Source organism: Rhododendron vialii, chromosome 8a (assembly GCF_030253575.1).
Source record: "Rhododendron vialii isolate Sample 1 chromosome 8a, ASM3025357v1".
NCBI classification, from domain to species: Eukaryota; Viridiplantae; Streptophyta; class Magnoliopsida; order Ericales; family Ericaceae; genus Rhododendron; species Rhododendron vialii.
Window position 1 is genome coordinate 5,224,768 of NC_080564.1, and position 22,339 is coordinate 5,247,106.

Sequence of the window (22,339 nt, forward strand, 5' to 3'; positions counted from 1 at the left end):
AATATAGATCTTGTTCTGATAAATCTCAGTTGTTTCGATAAGACGATAATTTTAAAAACATAAAACATAATATACATTGAGAGATATAAGTCTTTGAAAATTGCACGCAAAACTGTAGTAGACACTTAAAAAAGGACAAATGAAGTAATTTTTTTGTGCAATATGAATCTTATTTTATATATCTCAACAAGATATTTTGAACGGTGCAAAAAATTATTTTAGTAAATACATTTTATTTTTTAATTTGAAAATTGCACATAGTTTCGTAACTTTATGGAAAGGAGAGAGTGCTAATTTCTACCATGTATCTGCATGATTACTTGCTAGTTGCTTGTAAAAAATAAAGCCGATAATTACGTGTGTATTGTTGTTCTATCAATTATCATTTCTATTTCTGTCCACAAAATGCTACTGTATACTATTGTGTTCTTCCCTGGTCATCATGAGCTTAATTCTGGTTGGTTTCAAATGGACATCCCTCCATCTTTGGCATTGGCAATATCCTCCATTATGCTAATCTTCCATTGGGCATCAAGGTAATTAAGTATAAATATTACTCCAAAAGCTTATTATGTACGCCAATAATATTTTGATGTTTGGAAGATTTGGTTGAATATTTGGACTTTGGTGAGGTGACTAAAAATGGGTTACATTTGAATTAGGGCATCATAGCTATACCATATGAGTGACTTTTTGATCCGGCCTTAAAGTTTTGAGAGGACAAGAAACACTATCATTATATATGGAAGGAATGCTAAATTATTTTTACGAAAAGAGGTGGAGTAAATGCATACCCGCCTCCAATTTCTAGTATATCAGCAAGAAAAAAAATTTTGATTTCATTTTTTAACTCAAGTATTTGGGATTGGTTACGTGCGTGCACCTCGACTAATCTTGAAGACCAATTCCACCGCTCACTTACGGGATGCCAATTGAAGTTGGAGCAAAACTTTATATGGACTAATCCTAAAGGAGTTGATAACACAAGCGATTTTGAACCTGAAACATTAGGAAAGAGCAAACTCATGAGTCTCAAGCCTTGACCACTGGGCCGACCCAATGGGATTGTGGAAAAACTCTAGTTTCACACACAAATTGCGCATCTACTTAAATAAACACTCACGTGTTTTGTGGGATCCACACATACTGCATGACGTTGTGTTTGTGGACCTCATAAAATATGTGAGCGTGCGTGAAAATAAGTTTGTAAGTTGGGAAAACTCAACCACATAAACTCAGACTCACACTCACAAAGGGAGAGGGAACCTCACGCACTTCAATGTGTGCGCAAATATAATCAATCGGAGTATTTCTTGTTGACTCATGGGACTCTCATCTCTTACTAGTATGTGTGTAACTGTAAAGAAGAACAAAGGATGCCCTCAAATGAAAAGGCCATCTCCACCATAGGAAACTTGATCAAAGAAACTTGCAAATACAATGTCAGATGTCACACATTTCTAGTTCTACTCCATGATTTACAAAAGACTACCACATTTACACACCACAACAGAACTTAGATCCCTGTAACAAAAACTCTGACCTGCTCTTTACAACCTAATTCTTCCAAAAGGATTGCGGGATTTCGTTGTACACTACCCAAAATCATGAACTACAAAACACCATGCTCTCTAGACACCGAGAGAGAGAGAGAGAGAGAGAGAGTCATCCATTGTATTTCTTGCATCTCTAATCATGTATAGCGCCCAATTCAGCCAACATTCTCGCGTACTCAGACTCGAGATCACCAAGTTCGCTCCAAAGTTGTTGCACCTGCCGCAAAACAAAGTAACAGATGAATGAAGAACAAGAAATTTAATGAAGTTCCCATTCTAGGAGCACCAAAGTTAGGTTGGTTTTGGATTTCGGCACTATGGAGGGACTTGCAGTGGGAAAAGAAAAGGAGAGTGATTCGTGAAGGGTTTTTTTCCCCTCTCTCCTTACCTTTTGGTTTTCTTTTTACCTCCACAAATCCCTCCATGAATCAGATATCAAACATAGCCATTATTTCTCTTTCCCCAACGTGGTTTCGGCTGGGACTTGGACAGTGATTTTCGTTTGTTTCGACTTTTTATAAAGCATATGCTTATCTTTTTATTTGGTCCTTACGAAATGTTTCGAGTTTCAAAAGTCCATGTCATCTTCAACACAAGCCAATGGTAAACCATGTCAACATTGTTCATCATGTTAATGGAAAAGACAAGATTAAAATCGTTCTTAAATTGTCGGGATGCAAACGACACGTACAGTTTTTTAACTTGCTGCGAGAAAAAGTCGGCCAAATAATTTCTTCATTGCTGAACGGAAAGAATTGTGAAAACTATTACTTTCGGCTTGAGCACTATTCTGCTTGTGACAAAAATGTTGACCAGATAAATTTCCCGAATTTGCAAATACCATGTGACCAAAAACATTGCCGATAAGCAGATCAAAATAAGTTCAAATTTCTTTGATTTGCAATTCATCGATGATTTATTGTTTACAGAGTGAACATTGTGAAGTACCTTTAGATTAAGATCTTCCACCCCTCTCTCCAATTCCAGTAACCTGGGAAATACACAAGCACAAATGAAGAATTGACAAAATAAAAGGATACAGAAGGAAGGGTGTGTGTATGTACAAAATATAGAACAAGAAGTCATCAAGTTAGTTGCGGGCCATGCTGAGAATTTGTCCTACAATTTGATGCGAGTATTTGTTCACAGTATTTTTCTTGATATATGTATTTGAAGACACTCTCCACAAGCAATGACTAGTATAAGGCTCTGCGGCCTATGTCCCAAGGAAAAAATTGGAAAACAGGATCAAGGTACTAGACACAAGCTATTAGAGATACTAGAATGGAATTATGGAGGAGGAGATGTATACACAAAGAGGACTTGTATTACTGGAGCAAAGGAGTAGGGGAGAGATGTGTTGACCTCTTGCCCCAAAGTCTTTTGTTTATAGGTGGTCAACTACATAACTGTTTACACCCATTTTTGGCCAAAAATCAGGAAGCGAATTTACGGGTTAAAAGGTAGCCTCGAGGGTCGAGGCCCTAGCCTTGAAAGACCTTATGACCAGTTGCCCACGAATTAGGGCCGGTTCTTAAGAAATGATGGGCCTTCCATATAGGCCTAAATCAGTCAAAGGCCTTCCATATAGGCCTAAATCAGTCAAAGGCCTAAGGCTTGAATCAGTCCACCAGGCCTGAGTATTTCGTCCAGGCCTAACCCAAATTCCTATAAGTAACAAGGCCTACAAAATAGGCCCAAATTGGTAGAAGCCTTGGATTTCTCACCAGGCTTGGGCTCAGAAGGCTTACAATAGACAAAGGCCCATGATTTACCACAAGTCCAGGCCCAATTGATGAATAGGCCCACTGCTTTAAGAAAACATCTTTAAAAGCCCTCAACAAGCGGCTTGAAGGCCTCAAGCTGCTCACAAGCAGCTCAAAGGCCTCAAGCTGCTCACAAGCAGCTCAAAAGCCTCGAAGCTGATTACAAGCAGCTCAAAGGCCTCAAGCTGCTCACAAGCAGCTCAAAGGCCTCGAAGCTGCTCACAAGCAGCTCAAAGGCCTAGAATATTCTTGCTGGACAAGGCTGGGTAAGCTGCTCACAAGCAGTTCAAGGTCTGTAGTGGCGGGACCCCATTCTTCAGGATAATGCAGAGGCCAGCAACAGGTGGCGAGCATGCAGCCCATGGAGATTATAGTGAATGACTCCTGCAGACCTAAGCAAGCTGCTCACAAGCAGCTCTCCCAGGCCTGCTTGATCTTTTTCTCGATCCTTCTTCCGTAAAGAATTAAGCTCAAAGGGTTTTTTGGGACCCACAAGGAGTTGAAGGCCCAATAAAATGATGGGAGGGCCTGGGGTATTTTTAGCCTGCAGCTATGGTGGGCCCGGAAGATGGCCATGCAAGCAGTAGCTTGAGTATTGAAGCAGCTCAAAATGGTCTGGGTGCTGCAGGGCGCCTGAGATTCTTTATGCCCTTTTTCAGAGATTTGCACAGAAAAGGAGGACTTCTCAGGCCTTTGCCATACTCTTGGAGTATAAGGCACGTTTTGTTCAGGAAGAAGCCCCCCATTGGAGCATTTTGGAGCTGCTCAAGCCCAAGCCTTTGCTAGAAGGCCACTTGGCAGCCATGCATTGGAGCATTTTTGAAGCAGCTCAAGGCCTGTAGCTCCTATAAATCACAGTTCTGAAGGCCTTGGCCAAGGTCCACGACCAATCAAGCCCACGGCTTACCCAATTTATCTTTCAATTGTCTTTATTTTGCTGTTCAATCTAGCACGGACTAGATTTTATGTCATTTTATTTCCTTGTACCCAAACTTTGTTAACCGATTAATAAAGTTTGTTTTCGTTCCTTCATTACCTTTCAGTCCTTTCCTTTTCTTTTAACCATTTTCTAACAACGGTTAGAAAATATTTAAGTCCTTATCCAGCAAAGGCGAACAACGAACCATCACGAGGCCTTACCCTTTGGGCCTAGCACCATCGTTTGAAAGAAGTCAGATTTTTGAGGCACGAAGGCCTTGAAATACAGTTTGGACTGCAATCCAGTCCTGGCACGCCCGCGATTCCAAGCCAATTCCGTTTTTGCACTTTTTGTGGAGAAACAATAACTCCTTTTTTTCACCAATGCAATCCATCAGGGCTCTATGCAAAGGTAAATTTAGCAAGCAAAAACTGAAGCTAATTCAAGCTACACATAAGCAGGCACACCCCTATCTGATATCCGGAAAAGGGTTATTTCAACCGCTGGTTCACTACTAAAAGAGCTAAAAAGGTGATTGTTTCACCTCAGAAGAGGCTACTAATTACTGTCTCTGTCTCCTGCTCCATGTATTTCTTGTTACAAATATTTAGTCAAGGTACGAGGACAAGTTGACATTACAAACAAAATAACCCAATCTACTCCAAGCTCCAAAACCAATAATGTAAACTACAGCTGGTCCTGCACTTACTTCGAACGGAGTTTCTTATTTTCTTGCATCAGGCTGGTAAACTCTAGCTCCTGCAACGGATTTTCATTGCTGTGGGGAGCCTATTATAGAAGCAAGCATTAGTCAAGGTGCCGCAAGCTACCCGGACTCATATTTATAAAAATTAATAAAAAAGGGGGGGCAAAACTATGGCCCATCATCATGGATTCCTCCTGTTTTTAATTAGAGTACCTTACTTGGTTGTTTAGGAAACACAAAGGGAAAAGATACAAGGACAAAGTTATTCTGTTTCAGAGAGGAGATTATGAGTCCCTCATAGTCATTCTGATTTGTTTGGTGCATAAATTAATACTATGAAGAAAAGAGAGAGAAGAAGGGCACAAATATTTAAAAATATATCTCATTAAATACACATTGGTGAATCCTTGAGTGTTGCAAAATGCCGGGAGATTCAATCATAGCATGCAGGTGGTGTTGATGAAGTTGAGCCCGTGCAGCAGTGTAGTAGTACTAATTTGGCAAATCAGGAGTGGGTCGTAAAGATGAGAAACGAACCCGAACGAGTCGAGCTCTTGGATGATGGTTCAAGTTCGAGTGAAGTTGAGTCCGTGCTGGATGTGCAGCAGTGGACTACTAATCGGGCAAATCAGGAGTGGGTCGTACAGATAAGAAACGAATCCGAGCGAGTCAAGCTCTTGGATGATGGTTCGATTTCGACAGCGCTGGATCGCTACTCGAAGAAGCGATCCATCTTCAAAGTGCCGGCTCTCCTGAAAAACCTAAACGACAAAGCCTACGAACCTCAAATGGTGTCCTTTGGTCCTTACCATTATGGGAAGGAACATTTGATGCCAATGGAGAAGCGCAAGCTCAACACGCTCCTCCATTTTCTCAAGAGATCAGAGAAGCCTCTCGAATCATATTTCAATGCTCTGGTCCCAGTGGTCCAAGATTTGAAAGACTTTTACGATGCACTCCATCCTTCTTGGAATGCGGATACCTGCGGATTCTTGAAGCTAATGGTCCTAGATGGCTGCTTCATGCTCCGTATCTTGGGTGGGAATTTATCGGAATATTGGCCTGGACCAGTTTTTGGTGACATGGAAACTGCTGGTTTCAAGCGCGACATGCTCCTTCTTGAAAATCAACTGCCCATGCTTGTTCTCGCAAAGATCGATCAAGTGCAAAACGTAAGAAGACAGATTCATCTCATTCATTTTCTTTCTCTTTTTTCTAAATGTGTTTTTCTATAGTCTCTCTCTCTCTCTCTCTAAAAAAATTCATGTGTTCTGTTTTAATGTTTCTGGCTTGATTGCTTAACTCTACGAGATAAATAAAAGGCAAATTTTCGTAGTCATTTCCCTAGTTTTACGGTTGTCTTAATTTCGTCAATCTAATTTCAATTATCTCAATTTCGTCCCTATAGTTTGCTTTACGTTTCAAATTGGTAAAATCATTAATGGTACTAATAGAAAAATATGATTAAAAAATTAAGTACTCTAATTTTCAATCCGGTTGAACCAGTGTGAGAATCTTATATTTTTGATCATTTTATCTTAGATGGTCGTAATGAATTTTAGGCTTTAAGGCCTTTCAACGAGCACCCGAAGACTCCTTATTTAGTTTCACGGTTCTCTTTTAAAAGGTCTTAGAGCCAAAAATCCATTATGACTATTTAAGATAAAATGATCAGAAAATAAGATATTCGTATCGGTTCAAACGGATTGAAAATTGGAATATTTATTTTTTTACACCATTTACATATTAAAAAATATAGTTAGAAAATTAATTGTTTCAATTTTTAATCTATTTGAACCGGTGCGAAGATCTTATTTTTCTGATCATTTTATCTTAAATGGTCATAATGAATTTTTGGCTATAAGGCCTTTCAATGAGCATCCTAAGAGAACCCGAAAACTAAATAAGGAGTCTTCGAGTGCTTGTTGAAAGGCCTTATTGCCAAAAATTCATTACTACCATTTAGGATAAAATGATAAAAAAATAAGATTTTCACACCGGTTCAACCGGATTGAAAATTGGAACACTCATATTTTTCCGTTTGTTTTATTAACGGTGTTAACAATTTTACCAATTTGGAACGTAAAACAAATTACAGGGACGAAATTGAGACAATTGAAACTAGAGGGACAAAATTGAAAAAACCGTAAAACTAAAGGGACGACTACGAAAATTTGTCCTAAATAAAATTAAATATCGTTTCACGTTCGATCATAACAATTGCAGGGTGGTGAGCTACGCCAGGAGTTCATCCAAAATCGTGTCGCCGTACGTTACTTCGGCATTTGGCCACGGCCAGTGGGGAAAGCCTTGCACGTATTGGACATGTATAGAAAGACCCTAATTTGGGATGTGAGATATGTCTCCGAAAACCCCCCGACTTTTTCTGGCCAAACACATGCATTCTCGTCAGCAATTGAACTTACGGAAGCCGGGATCAGGTTGGAAGCGGGGGAGACAATCTCGTTCCACAAGGACGATGGGGTCCTGAGACTCCCACGCTTGGAGGTGGACCATGCCACGGAATCAATATTTCTAAACTTGATAGCTTTTGACGGCCTCCATGCTTGGGGCTTTCAGGGCGAAGTGACTTCCTTTATTTACTTCATGCGGCAGTTGATACAAAGCCCTAGAGATGTCCGCTTGTTGATATCCAGTCGTATCTTAGAAAATGGTATCGGAAGTGACGAAGCTATCATCCAACTCTTCGACTCGCTCTCTAAGGAAGTACCGATCCTCAACCCATTTACTTCGAAAATGTTTAATGATGTGTATGAACCAATCCTGGACTACCGCCGCAAGCCACAGAATAGACTCCGTGCAAATCTTGTTCAGGCCTACCACGAGAGTACCAATTGGAGTCCCTTGGCTTATTTGTCTATCCTTGCCGCCATTCTCCTTTTCATCCTCTCCTTTCTTCAAACTTGGTACACCATCTATCCATATTACCGTCCACGCAAATAATTGAGATTGACGGAGAACTGGTTGCTTCGTCACTCTTTCATTAATATATACCATTCCTCCATCCAGTAAAATTAATACTCTATGAAATTACGTGTAATTTTCAAGCTTGAAAATAATGTACTTATCCAAATAATTTTTTTATAATATGAATCTTATTTGATAGATTTTGATGAGATGTTTTGAAAAATGAAAAAAAAAATAAATAATTATTTTAATATATACGATACATTATTTTTTAGTTTGAAAATTGAACGTAATTTCGTACGATACCAACTTTATGGGATGGAGTACTAATTTCTATGTATCTGCATGATTACTTGCTTGTAAAAAGGATAAAGCCGAGCAAAGACATGTGTATTGTTGTTCTATCATTTCCATTTCTGTCCACAAAATGCTACTGTATACTATTGTGTTCTTCCCTGGTCATCATGAGCTTAATTCTGGTTGGTTTCAAATGGACATCCCTCCATTTTTGGCAATATCCTTCATTTATGCTAATCTTCCGTTGGGCGTCAAGGTAAGTATAAATATTAAAGCTTATTATGTACGCCAATAATATTTTGATGTTTGGAAGATTTGGTTGAATATTTAGACTTTGGTGAGGTGACTAAAAATGGCCTTTTCAATTAGGGCATCATAGCTATGCCATATGAGTGACTTTTTGATCCGGCCTGAAAGTTTTGAGAGGACAAGAAACACCATCACTATGCAAGGAATGCTAAATTAGTTTTTCAAAAAAAAAAGGGTAAATGCATACCACCTCCAAATTCTAGTACATCAGCAAGAAAAAATTCTGATTTTATTTTTCAAACTCAAGTGTTTGGAATTGTTTACGCGCACCTCGACTAATCTTGGAGACCAATCTTGCCGCCCACTTACGGGAGGGTGCAAGGGATGCCAATTGAAGTTAGAGCAAAACTCTCTATGAACTGGTCCTAAATAAGTTGATAACACCTAAGAGATTTAGAACATGAGACACAAGAAGGGAGCAAACTCCTGAGTCTCAAGCATTGACCATTAGGCCAGCCCAATGAAGTTGTGAAAAAACTTCAGATTCACACACAAATTGCACATCTACTTAAATAAACACTCACATGTTTTGCGGGGTCCACACATACTGCATCGCGTAGTGTGTGGGGACCTCATAAAATATGTGAGCGTGTGTGAAAACGAGTTTGTAAGTTGGGAAAACTCAACCACACAAACTTAGACTCACTCACAAAGGGAGAGGGAACCACATACTTCAATATGTGTGCTAATACAATCAATCGGAGCATTTCTTGTTGACTCATGGGACTTGTGGCTCCCTCCTCTCTTACTCAGCCTATCTCGATCTTCAGCTATTCACAAGCACACCGAAGATGATATAATTGGAGAAAATCAGCTCAGCTCTCAGCATCATGGAGTTTGGTCCTACAAAATGAAGCTCTGGGTTCTTGTTTGTAGTATCAGAAATCAGGGACAGAGAGATACACTTGTTAGTGAGGCTGTGTATTGTGATTGTTTGAGCGGATGGTGTAATCCTCCTCCAACCAATATAATCTGCTGCCCCTTTGGAGTAACCGAATTTTGGGGAACCACATATATTTTGGTGTTGTGTGTGATTGTGTTTGTGTTCGTTTAATATAAGCGCCCCGTGTGTACTGGCGTGTGTAATTGTGAAGAAGAACAAAGGATGCCCTCAAATGAAAAGGACATCTCCACCATATATCCTATGGGGCAACAAAGAGCCAGTGTGTGCAATTGTAGTAAACTTGATCAAAGAAATTTGCACATACAATGGAACTTGTCCAAACAAAATGTCATATGTCACATAATTATAGTTCTACCCCATGATTTACACAAGACTACCACATTTACACACCACAACAGAACTTAGATTCCTGCAACAAAAACTCTGACCTGCTCTTTACAACCTAATTCTTCCAAAAGGATTGCGGGATTTCGTGGTACACTACCCAAAATCATGAACTACAAAACATCATGCTCTCTAGATGCAAAAAAAGAAGAAGAGAGACTCATCCATTGTATTTCTTGCGTCTTTAATCGTTGTATAACGCCCAATTCAACCAACATTCCCATGTACTCAGACTCGAGATCACCAAGTCCGCTCCAAAGTTGTTGCGCCTGCCGCAAAACAAAGGAACTGATGAATGAAGAACAAGAAATTTAATGAAGTTCCCATTCTAGGAGCACCAAAGTTAGGTTGGTTTTGCAAATACCATGTGAGAAAAAACATTGCTGATAAGCAGATCAAAATGAGTTCAAATTTCTTTGATTTGCAATTCATCAATGATTTATTGTTTACAGAGTGAACATTGTGAAGTACCTTTAGATTAAGATCTTCCTCCCCTCTCTCCAATTCCAGTAACCTGGGAAATACATAAGCACAAATGAAGAATTGACAAAATAAAAGGATACAGAAGGAAGGGTGTGTGTATCTACAAAATATAGAACAAGAGGTCATCAAGTTAGTTGCGGGCCATGCTGAGAATTTGTCCTATAATTTGACGCGAGTATTTGTTCACAGTATTTTTCTTGATATATGTATTTGAAGACACTCTCCACAAGCAATGACTAGTATAAGGCTCTGCGCCCTATGTCCCAAGGAAACAATTGGAAAACAGGATCAAGGTACTAGACACAAGCTATTAGAGATACTAGATTGGTGGAGGAGATGTATACACAAAGAGGACTAGTATTACTAGAGCAAAGAAGTAGGGGAGAGACGTGTAGACCTCTTGCCCCAAAGTCTCTTATTTATAGGTGGTCAACTACATAACTCCTTTTTTCACTAATGCAATCCATCAGGGCTCTATGCAAAGATAAATTTAACAAGCAAAAACTGAAGCTAATTCAAGCTACACATAAGCAGGCACGCCCCTAGCTGATATCCGGAAAAGGGTTATTTCAACCACTGGTTCACTACTAAAAGAGCAAAAAAGGTGATTGTTTCACCTCAGAAGAGGCTACTAATTACTGTCTCTGTCTCCTGCTCCATGTACTTCTTGTTACAAATAGTTTGTCAAGGTACGAGGATCAAGTTGACATTACAAACAAAATAACCCAATCTACTCCAAGCTCCAAAACCAATAATGTAAACTACAGCTGGTCTGCACTTACTTCGAACGGAGTTTCTTATTTTCTTGCATCAGGCTGGTAAACTCTAGCTCCTGCAACTGATTTTCATTGCTCTGTGGAGCCTATTATAGAAGCAAGCAAGTATTGGAGACATTGATGCTACAGTAGATAGCCGAAATAGTTATAAAAAAAGAGAGGGAGAGGTTGACTGTAGATTATGCATACAAGTTGCACCAAAAGAATGTCTATGCTTTCAAATTTATTTTTGTATAAATGATTCTGAAATTCTATCTACAAGAACATAGTGAGAGCCTTTTATTGGTAGAAGAATACTGTAATGTCTTGACGAAAATACATTATTTGTTGACACGATTAAAAGGCACAACTGTCAAAAAAGGACTAACAAATGGGAACGGAGGGAGTATTTTGAGTCAAGTACTGACGCATAAGATGGGATTCATAAGAACTAAGGATTGACTTCTTTAGCAGACCTGTTTTACTCCCTTTTGGTGTGTCGCTTGAATAAGACCTTGATACCTTGTGAATTTTTCCATTCTCGAGTTCCACCATAGGGTTTCGTTCTTTCCTCCTTCCCTTTGGCCCTTCTCAAAATTACCGAGCAGAAAAAGACAAAAAAAAAAAGGTATGTGAAGATTCAGTCCTCATTCATCTATACTGAGGAATTGGTTCCAGAAACAGAAATTCAAGCAACACCAACCAGAGAACCAATCGAGAAGGTTCTCGATATTCAAGAAAAAAATAAGTTATTCAACATTATACCTTGCCAGGATCCAACATTGTGATTGTTAATAAATGTTTCTGGCCTCCTAGTCGAAATATATGAAGGAGTGGCCCCAACAGCTTCAAAAGATTCAACAGAAGGAGAAACTGGCTGTGCATCAACACTTACAGAGGACCTCTGATTCAGTACCAACGGTTGGAGAAACCCATTAGCTTTTGACAAAAGGGGTTCCTGAGAAGGCTTGGGCTTTGTTTGAGTTTTTTTCACTAGCTGATAACCAATCAATCCACAATGGAAATGCCTACCACAGTTAAAGGATAAATGCTTCAGATATTGCATGAATTAAAGAAAACTTTGACTATTAATAACCACAATTTTCACCCGGATAAGACCTTAAAAATAGAAGCTCACCAATATTCCATTGTCATGTCTTTCAATCGCGCTTCAAGCTTTTGGAAAATGGGTGTCTTCTCAAAATCTTGTTTATCGTGAGTAGGCTAAATGGACTATTCATTAAAACCTAACAAAATATAACTCGGAAACCAAAAAATGTGATCGAACAGGATAAATGGACTAAGGCTTAGTCAGTATTCACCAACAACTCCTCTCGCAGTATTGTTGGTTGCATGCTTGACACGCCAAAATGGCTGCCAAAGAAGATAACAATTCAAGTTAAGCACAAAAACCTTCCCAAAATGTTTACCATTGGGCGATAACAAATCCCTTATCCCAAAATTGCTTAATCAATAGAATGGTGTTGAGTATAGATCCTGTTCGAGTGTCCTATTCGTTTTGCATGTTTTGCCTTCACATGACATTATGTTACTCTCTTTCAAACTTGTGAAGACAAATTACTAGTAACACTATGAAAACACCAGAATAAAGATAATAATTAAGAAAAAAAGAATCACATAAAGGAACTTGTAATTCAAATGAATCTTATCTTATATTTTAACTTGTCAAAGAATAATCCTAACCAATATAAGACTGTTCTTGTGGTAGACATTAAACCCATGGAATTTCATACGAGGAGCATCCTTCAAAAATCCAATAGTAGTAACAACTGCAGCCTGAAAATGAACCAAACAGGCAATGTTAGATAAGGGGCTTCCTGTGGAGAAAACGAACTATTAATCTGTTAACAACAACACAACGTAATTAGTCTAGTCAACCTATACGTCCATTCTATGTCCGATCTCTGAATATTTGTGACAGCAGCTATTTTCAGCAAAGTAGCATATTTTACATTACACATATGCATCGAAAAGGCTTTGTTGCTCTTATTCAAAAAATGATGCACAAAAGGACTCTATATTTGAAAATCAAAGAGAAGAATCAGAAGGCACCTATGAGTACTTATGCCCTTAAACTGTTTTCTAAATGTGGGTATCCAAAAGTCCTCCGTCACATGGTAATGCAGCTATTGCCCGCGGAACTTCAATCTCCTACCTTGCTTCTAAATGTGCTCACTTATCTCTAGAAATTGCAAGCCTGCTTTTGCAGATAATTCTGCCCAATCCATAAGGCATTGCCAAACTCCTGAACCTTCAGAGTTCAGAGGTAGCTATCAAAGGCAACTCCAACATCACCCAAGGCCAAGACGTCTGACCAAAATAGGTATGTAGTTTGGAAGCCAGAGCAAAGTGTTTATCAAGGGGGTTGAGCCCGTCATACAAAGAGGGGGCGCCGACTAATATGTCCAACACAGACATCTCGGAGCACGTATCAGACCTACTGTCTGGTAGCTTGTGATACGAATTTCCACAACCTCGCAAGCTCAGGTCTGGCCCCAAGACTCGCAGAACCTATTGAACCAATGAGGAGGGGCCACCGGTCCTCAGATGCGCTGTACCCTCCTATAGGTCCAAGCATACAACTACACTTGAACAATAGTACATCAATCTCTCATCAACCACTCTCCACTGCCATCCATCTCTCTCAAGGCTGCCTGGAGCTATCTCCTCCTCCACTTCCGGTGGTCTCGAGCTATTGTTGTGTCCGCCATATTTTGGGAAGGCCATATCAGGTATTCCAATACTAACTTCCACACTCAACTCTAAGAACATTACTTGGAATCAATCAGATTTGTAAATCCTTAATTAACTATGCATGGAGCCATACAGGATGCTGCTACACAAAAAGTTCACAGCATTTATAACCAGTTTACTTATAATCGACATTCATATCCAAGTAAACACAAACCTCCTTGCTCTGACCATGAGGCTTGTACAGTATAAACTCAGGAAATTTGATATCATCGGCAATATTATGATGTTCCACAACTCGTCCCCGAAGAATTATTTTGAATTCTTGAGGAAGCCTTAGGTATAAAAAGGAGGAATATACCTGTGGAGCTCGAAAAAATATCTACCATAAAAACTAGGGAGCAAAGGAGAGACTAATCGGTAAATCAAATACACAATGTGAACAGTAAAATTACACGGAGTGAAAAAGGGTAAAGGTTAGCTATATGGTGGTCAGAAGCTGAAGTTTTCAAGGAACCAGCCTGAAGCAGCTTTGAGTCTGCATTCACACGAATATCCTGCAACACGGCGTTAATTATGGGTAACCAACACGGTAAATATGACAAAAAAAGTGTTACTAAAAGAAGTAGCAGAAAAACGATAAAAGGTACTTCCACATCAAAATTTAAATCTAGCTCCATATCTCCATTGTCGTTCAACCAAAGATTGTATATAACGATCTTTGTTCCATGATGCCCTATGTCATCAAACTGCCCACTGGACTAATAAGGATACCAAATTGAACACAATGAAGTTCAAAAAGGTGCAAGACACAAGGGATAGAGTCATAGAGATAAATCAAGAAACAAAAACAAATTTCTTGCATAGTGCCCTAATGGAAGAGTTTCAACACTTAAAGCATATAGGTAGCTAGTAACCTAAAAGAACATCTACATTGGGGTATATTAAGAGTAAACAGGTATAAGGAATAAATAAGCAAGAAATGACAGCAAAAACATACTCACTCTTAATCTGGAAGGACTTATAACAAGTTTTCTACAGCTGACAATTTCCTTGTTGAAGTAGTTGATACCACAATGAACAGGCAAAAAAGTTCTCTATGTTTTAAGTTAAATTTAGAGTAAGTTAGGACTTAGAAAGCATGTTTTCACTTTTCCGCATGTTTCTGCTTTTTACTTTTGAAATAATATATAGAATTCGAAAACCTAATTTAGAGTAGGAGCCATTGCAGATATGATATGCCCATCTGTGGCAGGGTAAGTGATTGTTGGTAGTGAAATCTAGACTCAATGGAAACAGACATGAAGAAGGAGAGGAGAGGGGGACTGAGTGTCATTAAGCAAGGAAGATAAATTAGCAACTTCAAAACTGTCATCAGCAAAAGCACCATACAAATCAGAAACTTAAACCACTACAAGTGCTACGAGCATTGGTTCAGTCCAGAGGCAAATGTTTCTTAATTTACCTGTTTCAACAGCATTTCTTCCGTTGAATATGGAGACCACTGCAGCAGAACCGACAGATTGGACGAAAAATGTTCCTTGCCGTAAGAAAATATGGGTCCCAACTTCTCAGTTGATGGATTGAACTCATAATCCAACTGCAATGAAATTGAGCAAAATTCATGACTGAGTAGAGAGGTGGCAAATTTTATGGTGGTCAAAGCAGACCACAGTTCAGCTACAATACAAATAGACACATTGCTATATCTGATAAAAAAATCTCCAGCAGATCCCAGAGAAGGTACCGCAAAAAGCAAAGAAAATGTGAATCTCAACAAGAAAATTGACCAAGTGAATTTGGAAACCGGGCGCAAATTCTAATCAACCAATATAAGTAGCTATCAGCCAGTTATACTTGATCTCCAAGAGAGAAGAACTCCCCAAAAGGTTGTTTCAAAGCATGCCAGATGTGTAATAGTCATTTAAAGTAGCAGAAGAACATATTTTACAATAGTAACACAGATTTCTGGAAATAGGTTGAACTGGATAAAGGCATAATGAAAGAATCTTTAGGGGAAAGAAAATTATTTAAATGTCCAACTTACCAGTGGCACTACTATTCTGTCGTGTCCTGATTGTCTTAAAAATGTGTATGAGAGGAGTCCAACGCTTTGAGACACTGTCCTGGTCATTAGTGCAGTATAAATATGAATGGAAGAATTCCAATTTCACAAGATATAACCAAACGCTATAACCAGAGATGACCACAAACTTCTACATTGGAGAGGTCTAAAAGCAATTATTCTTGACCTAAAGGAAGTTGGATAGAGAGTCATGCTTTCATGGACATGTCTAATAGCCATGGACGCAAATTACAATGTGTTTGAGTAATTTAAGAGCAGAGAGAAAGAGAGAGTACCCACTACGCAGTACCTGGAAATCCCTCTTATGTTGCGAAACAAGTAAGAGTTTAAAACTTTATTCCAAATAAGAAGGTTTACAGTCCATAAAGTATCCTATCTTTATCATACAATAGCGTCTCTCTTGCTCTCCTTTCATATATGAATTAATTAGGGGGACACAGGACACAGAAGGATAAAGGAATAACTCACTGAGAAAAATTCAGATGGAGGTAAACAACTATGTTACTATGCACAAACCTCTTTTTCAAGCGACGGGCAAACACAATAACATCTGCTCCAAGTCTCATAGAACTTGTCTTGAACCCATTTCCATCTAAAAGGCTCAAGCCACCCAGTTAGTAACCACAAGAAAGAAAGCTTTGGGAAAGCAAGTTAACAAGATAGTATTCATACACTGCCCAATGGAGCATTTCGTTTTCTTATCAGAAAATCCAAAGCTCATACAACGCCTTATAGTTTTCGGATCCATTCCACCACCATCATCTTGTACATGCAAGGCATAACACCGCAAGTAAAGTTAACTAAAAGGGAAATTTTACGTTCATTTTAGTGGGACAGCAAAATGGTTGAGGAGGTTTCAAAGGAATTACCTTGAATGAGCAAAGCTGGGCTTCCATCTCGTGGATTTGTAGTCTTGTCTACAACAACAGAAGTAGCCCCATTTCGTACCTGCTTCACAGAAAGAACACCATTGAATAGACATACAGCATCACGAGCACGTGTATGATATGACATGACCTCTTAGATAACATGTTTTTTTTGGTTCTTATGAAGACACAGAATAGCAATTAAGTAAAAGCAAATGAAGAGCGAACTTGGAGTTAAACATTGCATATCCCAGGAGTTATTGTCTGAAAAGAAACTCTGGCCTGAAAAACTTTTAATACCCTCTCAGGTTCTAAATAAAACATCTAATACAATACAGTTCCAGCTGGATTTGTATAGCTCAATGAGATACTGGACTTAATCTAAACAGTTCAAGATATAGTGGAGCAGTTGAGCGGGAACAAATATGAACTTACCTCGTCAACTGCATTGTCAAGCAACTCTGCTATAGCTGCAAGCAAGGATCAACAAGAAAAGGTGCAAAATAGTGGATTAAATACTATTTTTTGGGGGGTAAATAGATTAAATACGATTTACATTGCATAATGGTTAACATTTTGTCACAGATTCAAAGCAGGAACGTACCACCGAATGCCCACTTATGTGAGGTGGCATTTGAGTGAAGGAACATTGGGTGGACATGTAAATGATTCGCCCCTTCTGTAAAAGGTTCACTCAGAAAACAATCTAATCAGTAGCCAACACAGACACAACTATATAGTTCTAAATTGCTTATACTGCTGCTTTATTTAGTTTACCGTATCTTCTACTCCTATGTACCTATAGTTGTTTAGCCCTAAGGGGTTGGCCTGGTGGTCATGTCTTGGGATTTAAGGGTTCGCTCTATCCTAAGGTCTCAGGTTCGAAACCTCTAAAGAGCTATCAACTCCTTTGGGCCCAGTCCAGACTCCAGGCTTTGCTAGTAGATGGTGGGATTGGTCCCCCAAGATTAGTCAAGGGTGCACGTAAGCCGGCCGAATCACATGAGTTATCAAAAAAAATGTACCTACAGTTTTTACTAGCGTCACCTTCACAACTCATTTACCTACTCTTGCTTCTTATCTTTTCCTAGCAATTTGAAAAGTAAAAAAAGGTCACATTAATTGGTTGGCCAATACAATGTTGAAAATCCTACTCAATCCTCCATTTTTCAGTCTGCATAAGTGCCTAATATAGTGCAGGAATAATGGAAAGCCAAATACTAGTAATATGTAAAATTGAACTGCTGCATACTTTGATGCTGGGTTTTAGAACCCTCTCCCATGTCGTAGTTCCCAGCTTTCCAAAATTGCCGACAAATTGGAGCTGGACCAAAAGCAGGAATAGAAGGGCTTGACTCATCAACCGGTGAAGGCCCTTGATCTAAAGCACTTGAGTCATTTTGAATTGTACTACTTGCAACTGAGACTATGTTTTCCTCGGGTTCTTGTCGCATTTTAGATTTTCGGCGAACTTTCTTGCTCTTAGTCTGGGTATTCCATTCATGTTCGATTGTTCCCAAGGCAGAATCCAGCCTCCTTTTACTTTTTTTCCCTCTTGACTTGCCAATCATGTCATCAGCAGACAACTCTACAACGTTGGCAGAGCTCATCTTGGATACTGCAAAAGAATGGGAATATGAGTTAGATGGCAAGAAAATGAAAATCCTGAAATACTGTAGATGATTACAGCTAGTAATGAAGTGAAAACAGCTCAAAATAAAACAAATATAGAAGTAGAGGACGAAAATACAAAAAGAGCTTTCCAAGGAATCAAAGCCAGCAGGCCTACAGAAGAACTGTTGCTATACCACACCATTGGGTTACAAACCATACCCAAAAAAAACACTACATTAACATATATGTACGTGGTACAGCAAAAATGCCTAGGCTCATACGAGATTTCACTATATTTTCGATAGAAAAAGAACAAGAAGAAGAGCACAGTTCCCTTAGTATCCAAAGGCAATTTCGTCCCAACCCCCCATTTTCACATCACATGAGCAATGCTATGCACACAACTTCAAAACACAATGCCGGACACGACTTCAAAAAACAACTTCACACACAACTATGTCGGGAACCGTTTGATGGGTCTATGCATCGAACGGTTTCGGATACAGTTGTTTCCGGAGTTGTGTTATTTCATACGGTTTCGGGTACAGTTGTTTCCGGAGATGTGTTGTTTCATACGGTTTCGGATACAGTTGTTTCTGGAGTTGTGTTTTTTCATAGTTTTCAACAAGGCGATGCTCCTGCACAACTCCGTCAACTCACCCCTGCAACTCCGTCAACTGATCACGGAGTTGGATCATCGAATGCTGGCCACTAGTCCAAAGGCTTTAAAGAACCCACACTAACCACTAACATGCACAGCCATGAAACACAAAACACTAGCATCTGAAAAGGATTTTTCCTTCATAATTTCCACCCCATAAGTCTAACCCTAACAAACTACTTTAACAAAAACTAGCATCCCCAAGCGGCAATGGGATTGGCCTAGTAATCAAGGCCTGGGATTTAGGGCTTTGCTCACTCTTATGGTCTCGAAACCCCTCAAGATCTCAGGTCGAAACCTTGATTAGTCGTGCACATAAATTAGTGTGCATAAGTTAACCCGGATAAATTAGTGTGCATAAGTTAACCCGGATGCTGAGTTATAAAAAAAACCTAACATCCATAACCATTTTTTTTTTTTTTCACATTGGACGATTGGGTTTTTCCACATTTGACGACTGGAAGGACTATACTGAAGCATTATACGGAGACGGTGTAACATCGGCTACCAAAATAGGAGTATAATTTGCTTGTTGAGTTGCCTGAATCATTTATATGAGTTCATCAAACCAATACAACGCATAACCCAAGACGTAAATCCACTAATACTAGCTGATCATGGGAACTTCAGCGCCCACAGCCAGAAATTCAATTTCCCCATCAACAATTTTAACATGAAAACTAAAACCAGTCTACTCAACCATTCACATGCACAACAAATCCAAAACCCATTTACCCATTTTTGAGACGGTTTCAACAAAATGCAAGTTCCTAGAAGCAAAATCTAGCAGAAATCAGCAAAGATTTGAGCAAACGACACATTGTTACCCGTTCTAAACGAGAATTACAGAAACCCAATGACACAGGGATTGACAAATTTTCGGGTCGATACGTATAGAAGAAACAAGTCTGCCCCCGCTCATTCACAAGTGCACTCCCCATATTTTCGTGGGATCAGTTCCGGAAGAAGTTATGGTACACAGAGTATACCGTATGTCTCAATTATGACAATTTGTGATTTTCATTATGCCAATTTTTGGTTTTCAAATGCATATTTATGATTCTAGTTACGACTTGTACATTAAAATTTACCTGTTGAACAGGTCATTAGCAGGTTACCCATAATTAAAAAATATTGTTATTATGTAACCATAATTATTCGTACTGAAATCCATAATACTTGTACCCTAACCAAATATATGCGTACAATATCAAAAATTAAATAATGTTACCACAAATGTTATAACAACATCATAAATTGGCATTATCTTACCACAATGAATCGTACCAAATTTTTTTGACTCGTATGATATTCCGTAACAAAATCAAAATATGTCGTATCAGAATCAACAATTGTTATACCCAAGCCAAAAATATTTGTAAAATGCCACAAATTTTAGAAAATAATCACAATTATTATGACAACACCTAAAATTGTCATTTTCTTAACACAATGTGTCATATCAAAAGAAAACATATTTAAATACCATAAATTTTATAACAAACCATAATTGTTATGACAATACCATAAATTGACGTTTTCTTACCACAATGTGTCGTACTAAAGGAAATTAATTAAAATATTCCGTAATAACACATGTCTAAAATACCACAAATTTAGTAATATAACCAAATTTGTTATGACAACACCATAAATTGACGTTTTTATATCCACAACGTGTCGTATAAAAAAATTCAATCAGAATGTTCAATTAACGGTAGTTATAATCAACAAAATATCATACCTCAAATTCAGTAATATAATCAAATTTTTTATAACAACACCATAAATTAACGTTTTCATACCCACAACATATCGTATAAAAAATTCAATTGAAATGCTCAGTTAACGATAGTTATTATTAGCAAAATATCATACCGCAAATTCAGTAATATAACCAAATTTGTTATGACAACACCATAAATTGGCATTTTCATACCCACAACGTGTCGTATAAAAAAAATTCAATCGGAATGTTCAGTAAACGATAGTTATAATTGACAAAATACAATACCACTAATTATTTTCAATTCCCGCCACATTATTTTTTCAAAATTTAAAATTTTCACCATATTATCTTAATTTTCGATTCCCTCTACACTAATTTTTCAAATTCTTATTTGTCCCTACACAATACCTCAATAATTTAAACTAAAAATGAAGTTTTTGCACAAAATTTTCATCCAAGAAATTCACCAAAAAGTAAGTACTATACCCAAATTTTCGAATACAACTACAGTTTCCTCTCAAAATATTAGTCTAAATCAAATTCTTTTTCTACAAAATTTAATTCAAAAAATCAAAATTCCTTTGTGGAAAAATAAGAGGTCACGAAAAAATAATTATCCAACTGTCTCAAATGCATACACTTTCAACACTAAAATGGAGTACAAAAAAATAAGTGTGAATATCAAAAAATAGAGTGTGAAAATTACTCTCCTTTTTGTAATTGGTGAAATTAATTATATTAATACCCAATCTTATCAATATTTAGGGCGGTGCACTTAACAATTGGCACTATATATTTAACACATGGATCGGTGTCAAACCTTCACCCCATGCGTACCAATCCAAATTTAATGGTGGTCCTTGGAACTAGGCCGTAGAAGTAAAATCTAAATAATTTTGTAAATTTATTGTCACTGTATTTTCTTTCAAAAAAAATTATTATAATCGACATTTTGATTTACACCAATGACATAGCTATAATATGATCTACAAGTGCAGGCCCATCACTAGGACGGAGGCATTTGAGGCCTCTATCTTCTCAAATTTTTAGCCTGAAAATAACGCCCTTACATACAAGAAAATATTATATAATCAATAGCCTTTAGAATTACAAATTCTCAATTGTGTACCATAGTGATAAGGTGTTGGAGTTTGACATTTATCTAAAAGATCTGGGGTTCAAGTCTTAAACCCTTCGTTCCTATTTTTTTTTAAAAGAATGTTATTATTTTTTAGAATAAATCATATAGTTAGTCCTTGAAGTTTCATAATTCAACAAATCTCATCGTTCAATTTCAATACAACATTAAAATATAATAATGCACCATCTGAGCCCCACGTAAGGTGTTTATTTTATTTTATATTTTATTTTATCAAAATCGTCTATCTTTTACATAATATTAATTAGGTCATTCGTATCAAGAATGAAGTTGATGGCTTATAGCTAGACACTTAATTGGATGAAAAATATCATTCTATTATTCAATTTGCGTGCCGATGATGGAGTTTCCTAAACTTGATTGAGACAAAAAATTACGTAGGTGACTTAATCAACAAACATAAAAAATTCAACGGATTTGATCGTCATTATTGTGTCACAGTCGCATGACTACATTACATTCAACTACAATAGAGGACTAGGTTTCATACCAAATATAAATTGAC

At 38.0% G+C, this 22,339-nt stretch overlaps 4 protein-coding genes across 7 annotated transcripts; 1 reads left to right on the plus strand and 3 right to left on the minus strand.

Annotated features, from left to right (window-relative positions):
• Window positions 1-1,384: 1,384 nt before the first annotated feature.
• Window positions 1,385-11,851, minus strand: LOC131298854 (protein MICRORCHIDIA 6-like). Its single transcript, XM_058324350.1, has 5 exons — window positions 11,773-11,851; window positions 11,484-11,594; window positions 4,951-5,030; window positions 2,505-2,547; window positions 1,385-1,773 (listed from the first exon to the last, which is right to left on the minus strand). The coding sequence occupies exons 1-5, from the start codon at window positions 11,788-11,790 to the stop codon at window positions 1,690-1,692; spliced, it is 336 nt and encodes a 111-aa protein (XP_058180333.1). The 5' UTR covers window positions 11,791-11,851; the 3' UTR covers window positions 1,385-1,689.
• Window positions 5,172-9,451, plus strand: LOC131298853 (UPF0481 protein At3g47200-like). 2 transcript variants are annotated; one of them, XM_058324349.1, is made up of 3 exons: window positions 5,172-6,119; window positions 7,174-7,874; window positions 9,252-9,451. In XM_058324349.1, the coding sequence occupies exons 1-3, from the start codon at window positions 5,472-5,474 to the stop codon at window positions 9,274-9,276; spliced, it is 1,374 nt and encodes a 457-aa protein (XP_058180332.1). In that variant the 5' UTR covers window positions 5,172-5,471; the 3' UTR covers window positions 9,277-9,451. The 2 variants fall into 2 exon arrangements, with proteins under 2 accessions (XP_058180332.1, XP_058180331.1); XM_058324348.1 differs by lacking the exon at window positions 9,252-9,451 and having other exon boundaries at window positions 7,174-8,329.
• On the minus strand, window positions 9,644-11,486 carry LOC131298855 (protein MICRORCHIDIA 6-like). The gene is made up of 4 exons (XM_058324351.1): window positions 11,436-11,486; window positions 11,035-11,114; window positions 10,241-10,283; window positions 9,644-10,038 (listed from the first exon to the last, which is right to left on the minus strand). Exons 1-4 carry the CDS (start codon window positions 11,451-11,453, stop codon window positions 9,883-9,885), a joined length of 297 nt encoding a protein of 98 aa, XP_058180334.1. The 5' UTR covers window positions 11,454-11,486; the 3' UTR covers window positions 9,644-9,882.
• Window positions 11,852-11,894: 43 nt separating the features above from the next.
• LOC131298852 (protein MICRORCHIDIA 6-like) lies at window positions 11,895-19,886 on the minus strand. 3 transcript variants are annotated; one of them, XM_058324345.1, is made up of 15 exons: window positions 19,774-19,886; window positions 17,924-18,289; window positions 17,276-17,350; window positions 17,107-17,141; window positions 16,675-16,753; window positions 16,478-16,567; window positions 16,322-16,397; window positions 15,767-15,845; window positions 15,185-15,319; window positions 14,370-14,468; window positions 14,175-14,276; window positions 13,937-14,080; window positions 12,712-12,804; window positions 12,146-12,381; window positions 11,895-12,035 (listed from the first exon to the last, which is right to left on the minus strand). In XM_058324345.1, exons 2-14 carry the CDS (start codon window positions 18,279-18,281, stop codon window positions 12,319-12,321), a joined length of 1,428 nt encoding a protein of 475 aa, XP_058180328.1. In that variant the 5' UTR covers window positions 18,282-18,289; window positions 19,774-19,886; the 3' UTR covers window positions 11,895-12,035; window positions 12,146-12,318. The 3 variants fall into 3 exon arrangements, with proteins under 3 accessions (XP_058180328.1, XP_058180327.1, XP_058180330.1); XM_058324344.1 differs by having other exon boundaries at window positions 14,370-14,480; XM_058324347.1 differs by lacking the exon at window positions 17,276-17,350 and having other exon boundaries at window positions 14,370-14,480.
• Window positions 19,887-22,339: the final 2,453 nt, after the last annotated feature.

Coding starts and splice junctions, on each gene's coding strand:
- LOC131298853 (XM_058324348.1), top strand. CDS start 5,472: ATGAGAAACGAACCCGAACGAGTCGAGCTCTTGGATGATGGTTCAAGT. Junction 6,120..7,173: donor AGATCGATCAAGTGCAAAAC/GTAAGAAGACAG, acceptor TAACAATTGCAG/GGTGGTGAGCTACGCCAGGA.
- LOC131298855 (XM_058324351.1), bottom strand. Junction 10,284..11,034: donor AATAAGAAACTCCGTTCGAA/GTAAGTGCAGAC, acceptor TGTATTTCCCAG/GTTACTGGAATTGGAGAGAG. Junction 10,039..10,240: donor AGGAAGATCTTAATCTAAAG/GTACTTCACAAT, acceptor GTTTTGCGGCAG/GCGCAACAACTTTGGAGCGG.
- LOC131298854 (XM_058324350.1), bottom strand. Junction 2,548..4,950: donor AATAAGAAACTCCGTTCGAA/GTAAGTGCAGGA, acceptor TGTATTTCCCAG/GTTACTGGAATTGGAGAGAG. Junction 1,774..2,504: donor TGGAAGATCTTAATCTAAAG/GTACTTCACAAT, acceptor GTTTTGCGGCAG/GTGCAACAACTTTGGAGCGA.
- LOC131298852 (XM_058324344.1), bottom strand. CDS start 18,281: ATGAGCTCTGCCAACGTTGTAGAGTTGTCTGCTGATGACATGATTGGC. Junction 17,142..17,275: donor ACATAAGTGGGCATTCGGTG/GTACGTTCCTGC, acceptor CCTTGCTTGCAG/CTATAGCAGAGTTGCTTGAC. Junction 16,754..17,106: donor TTGACAATGCAGTTGACGAG/GTAAGTTCATAT, acceptor TCTGTGAAGCAG/GTACGAAATGGGGCTACTTC.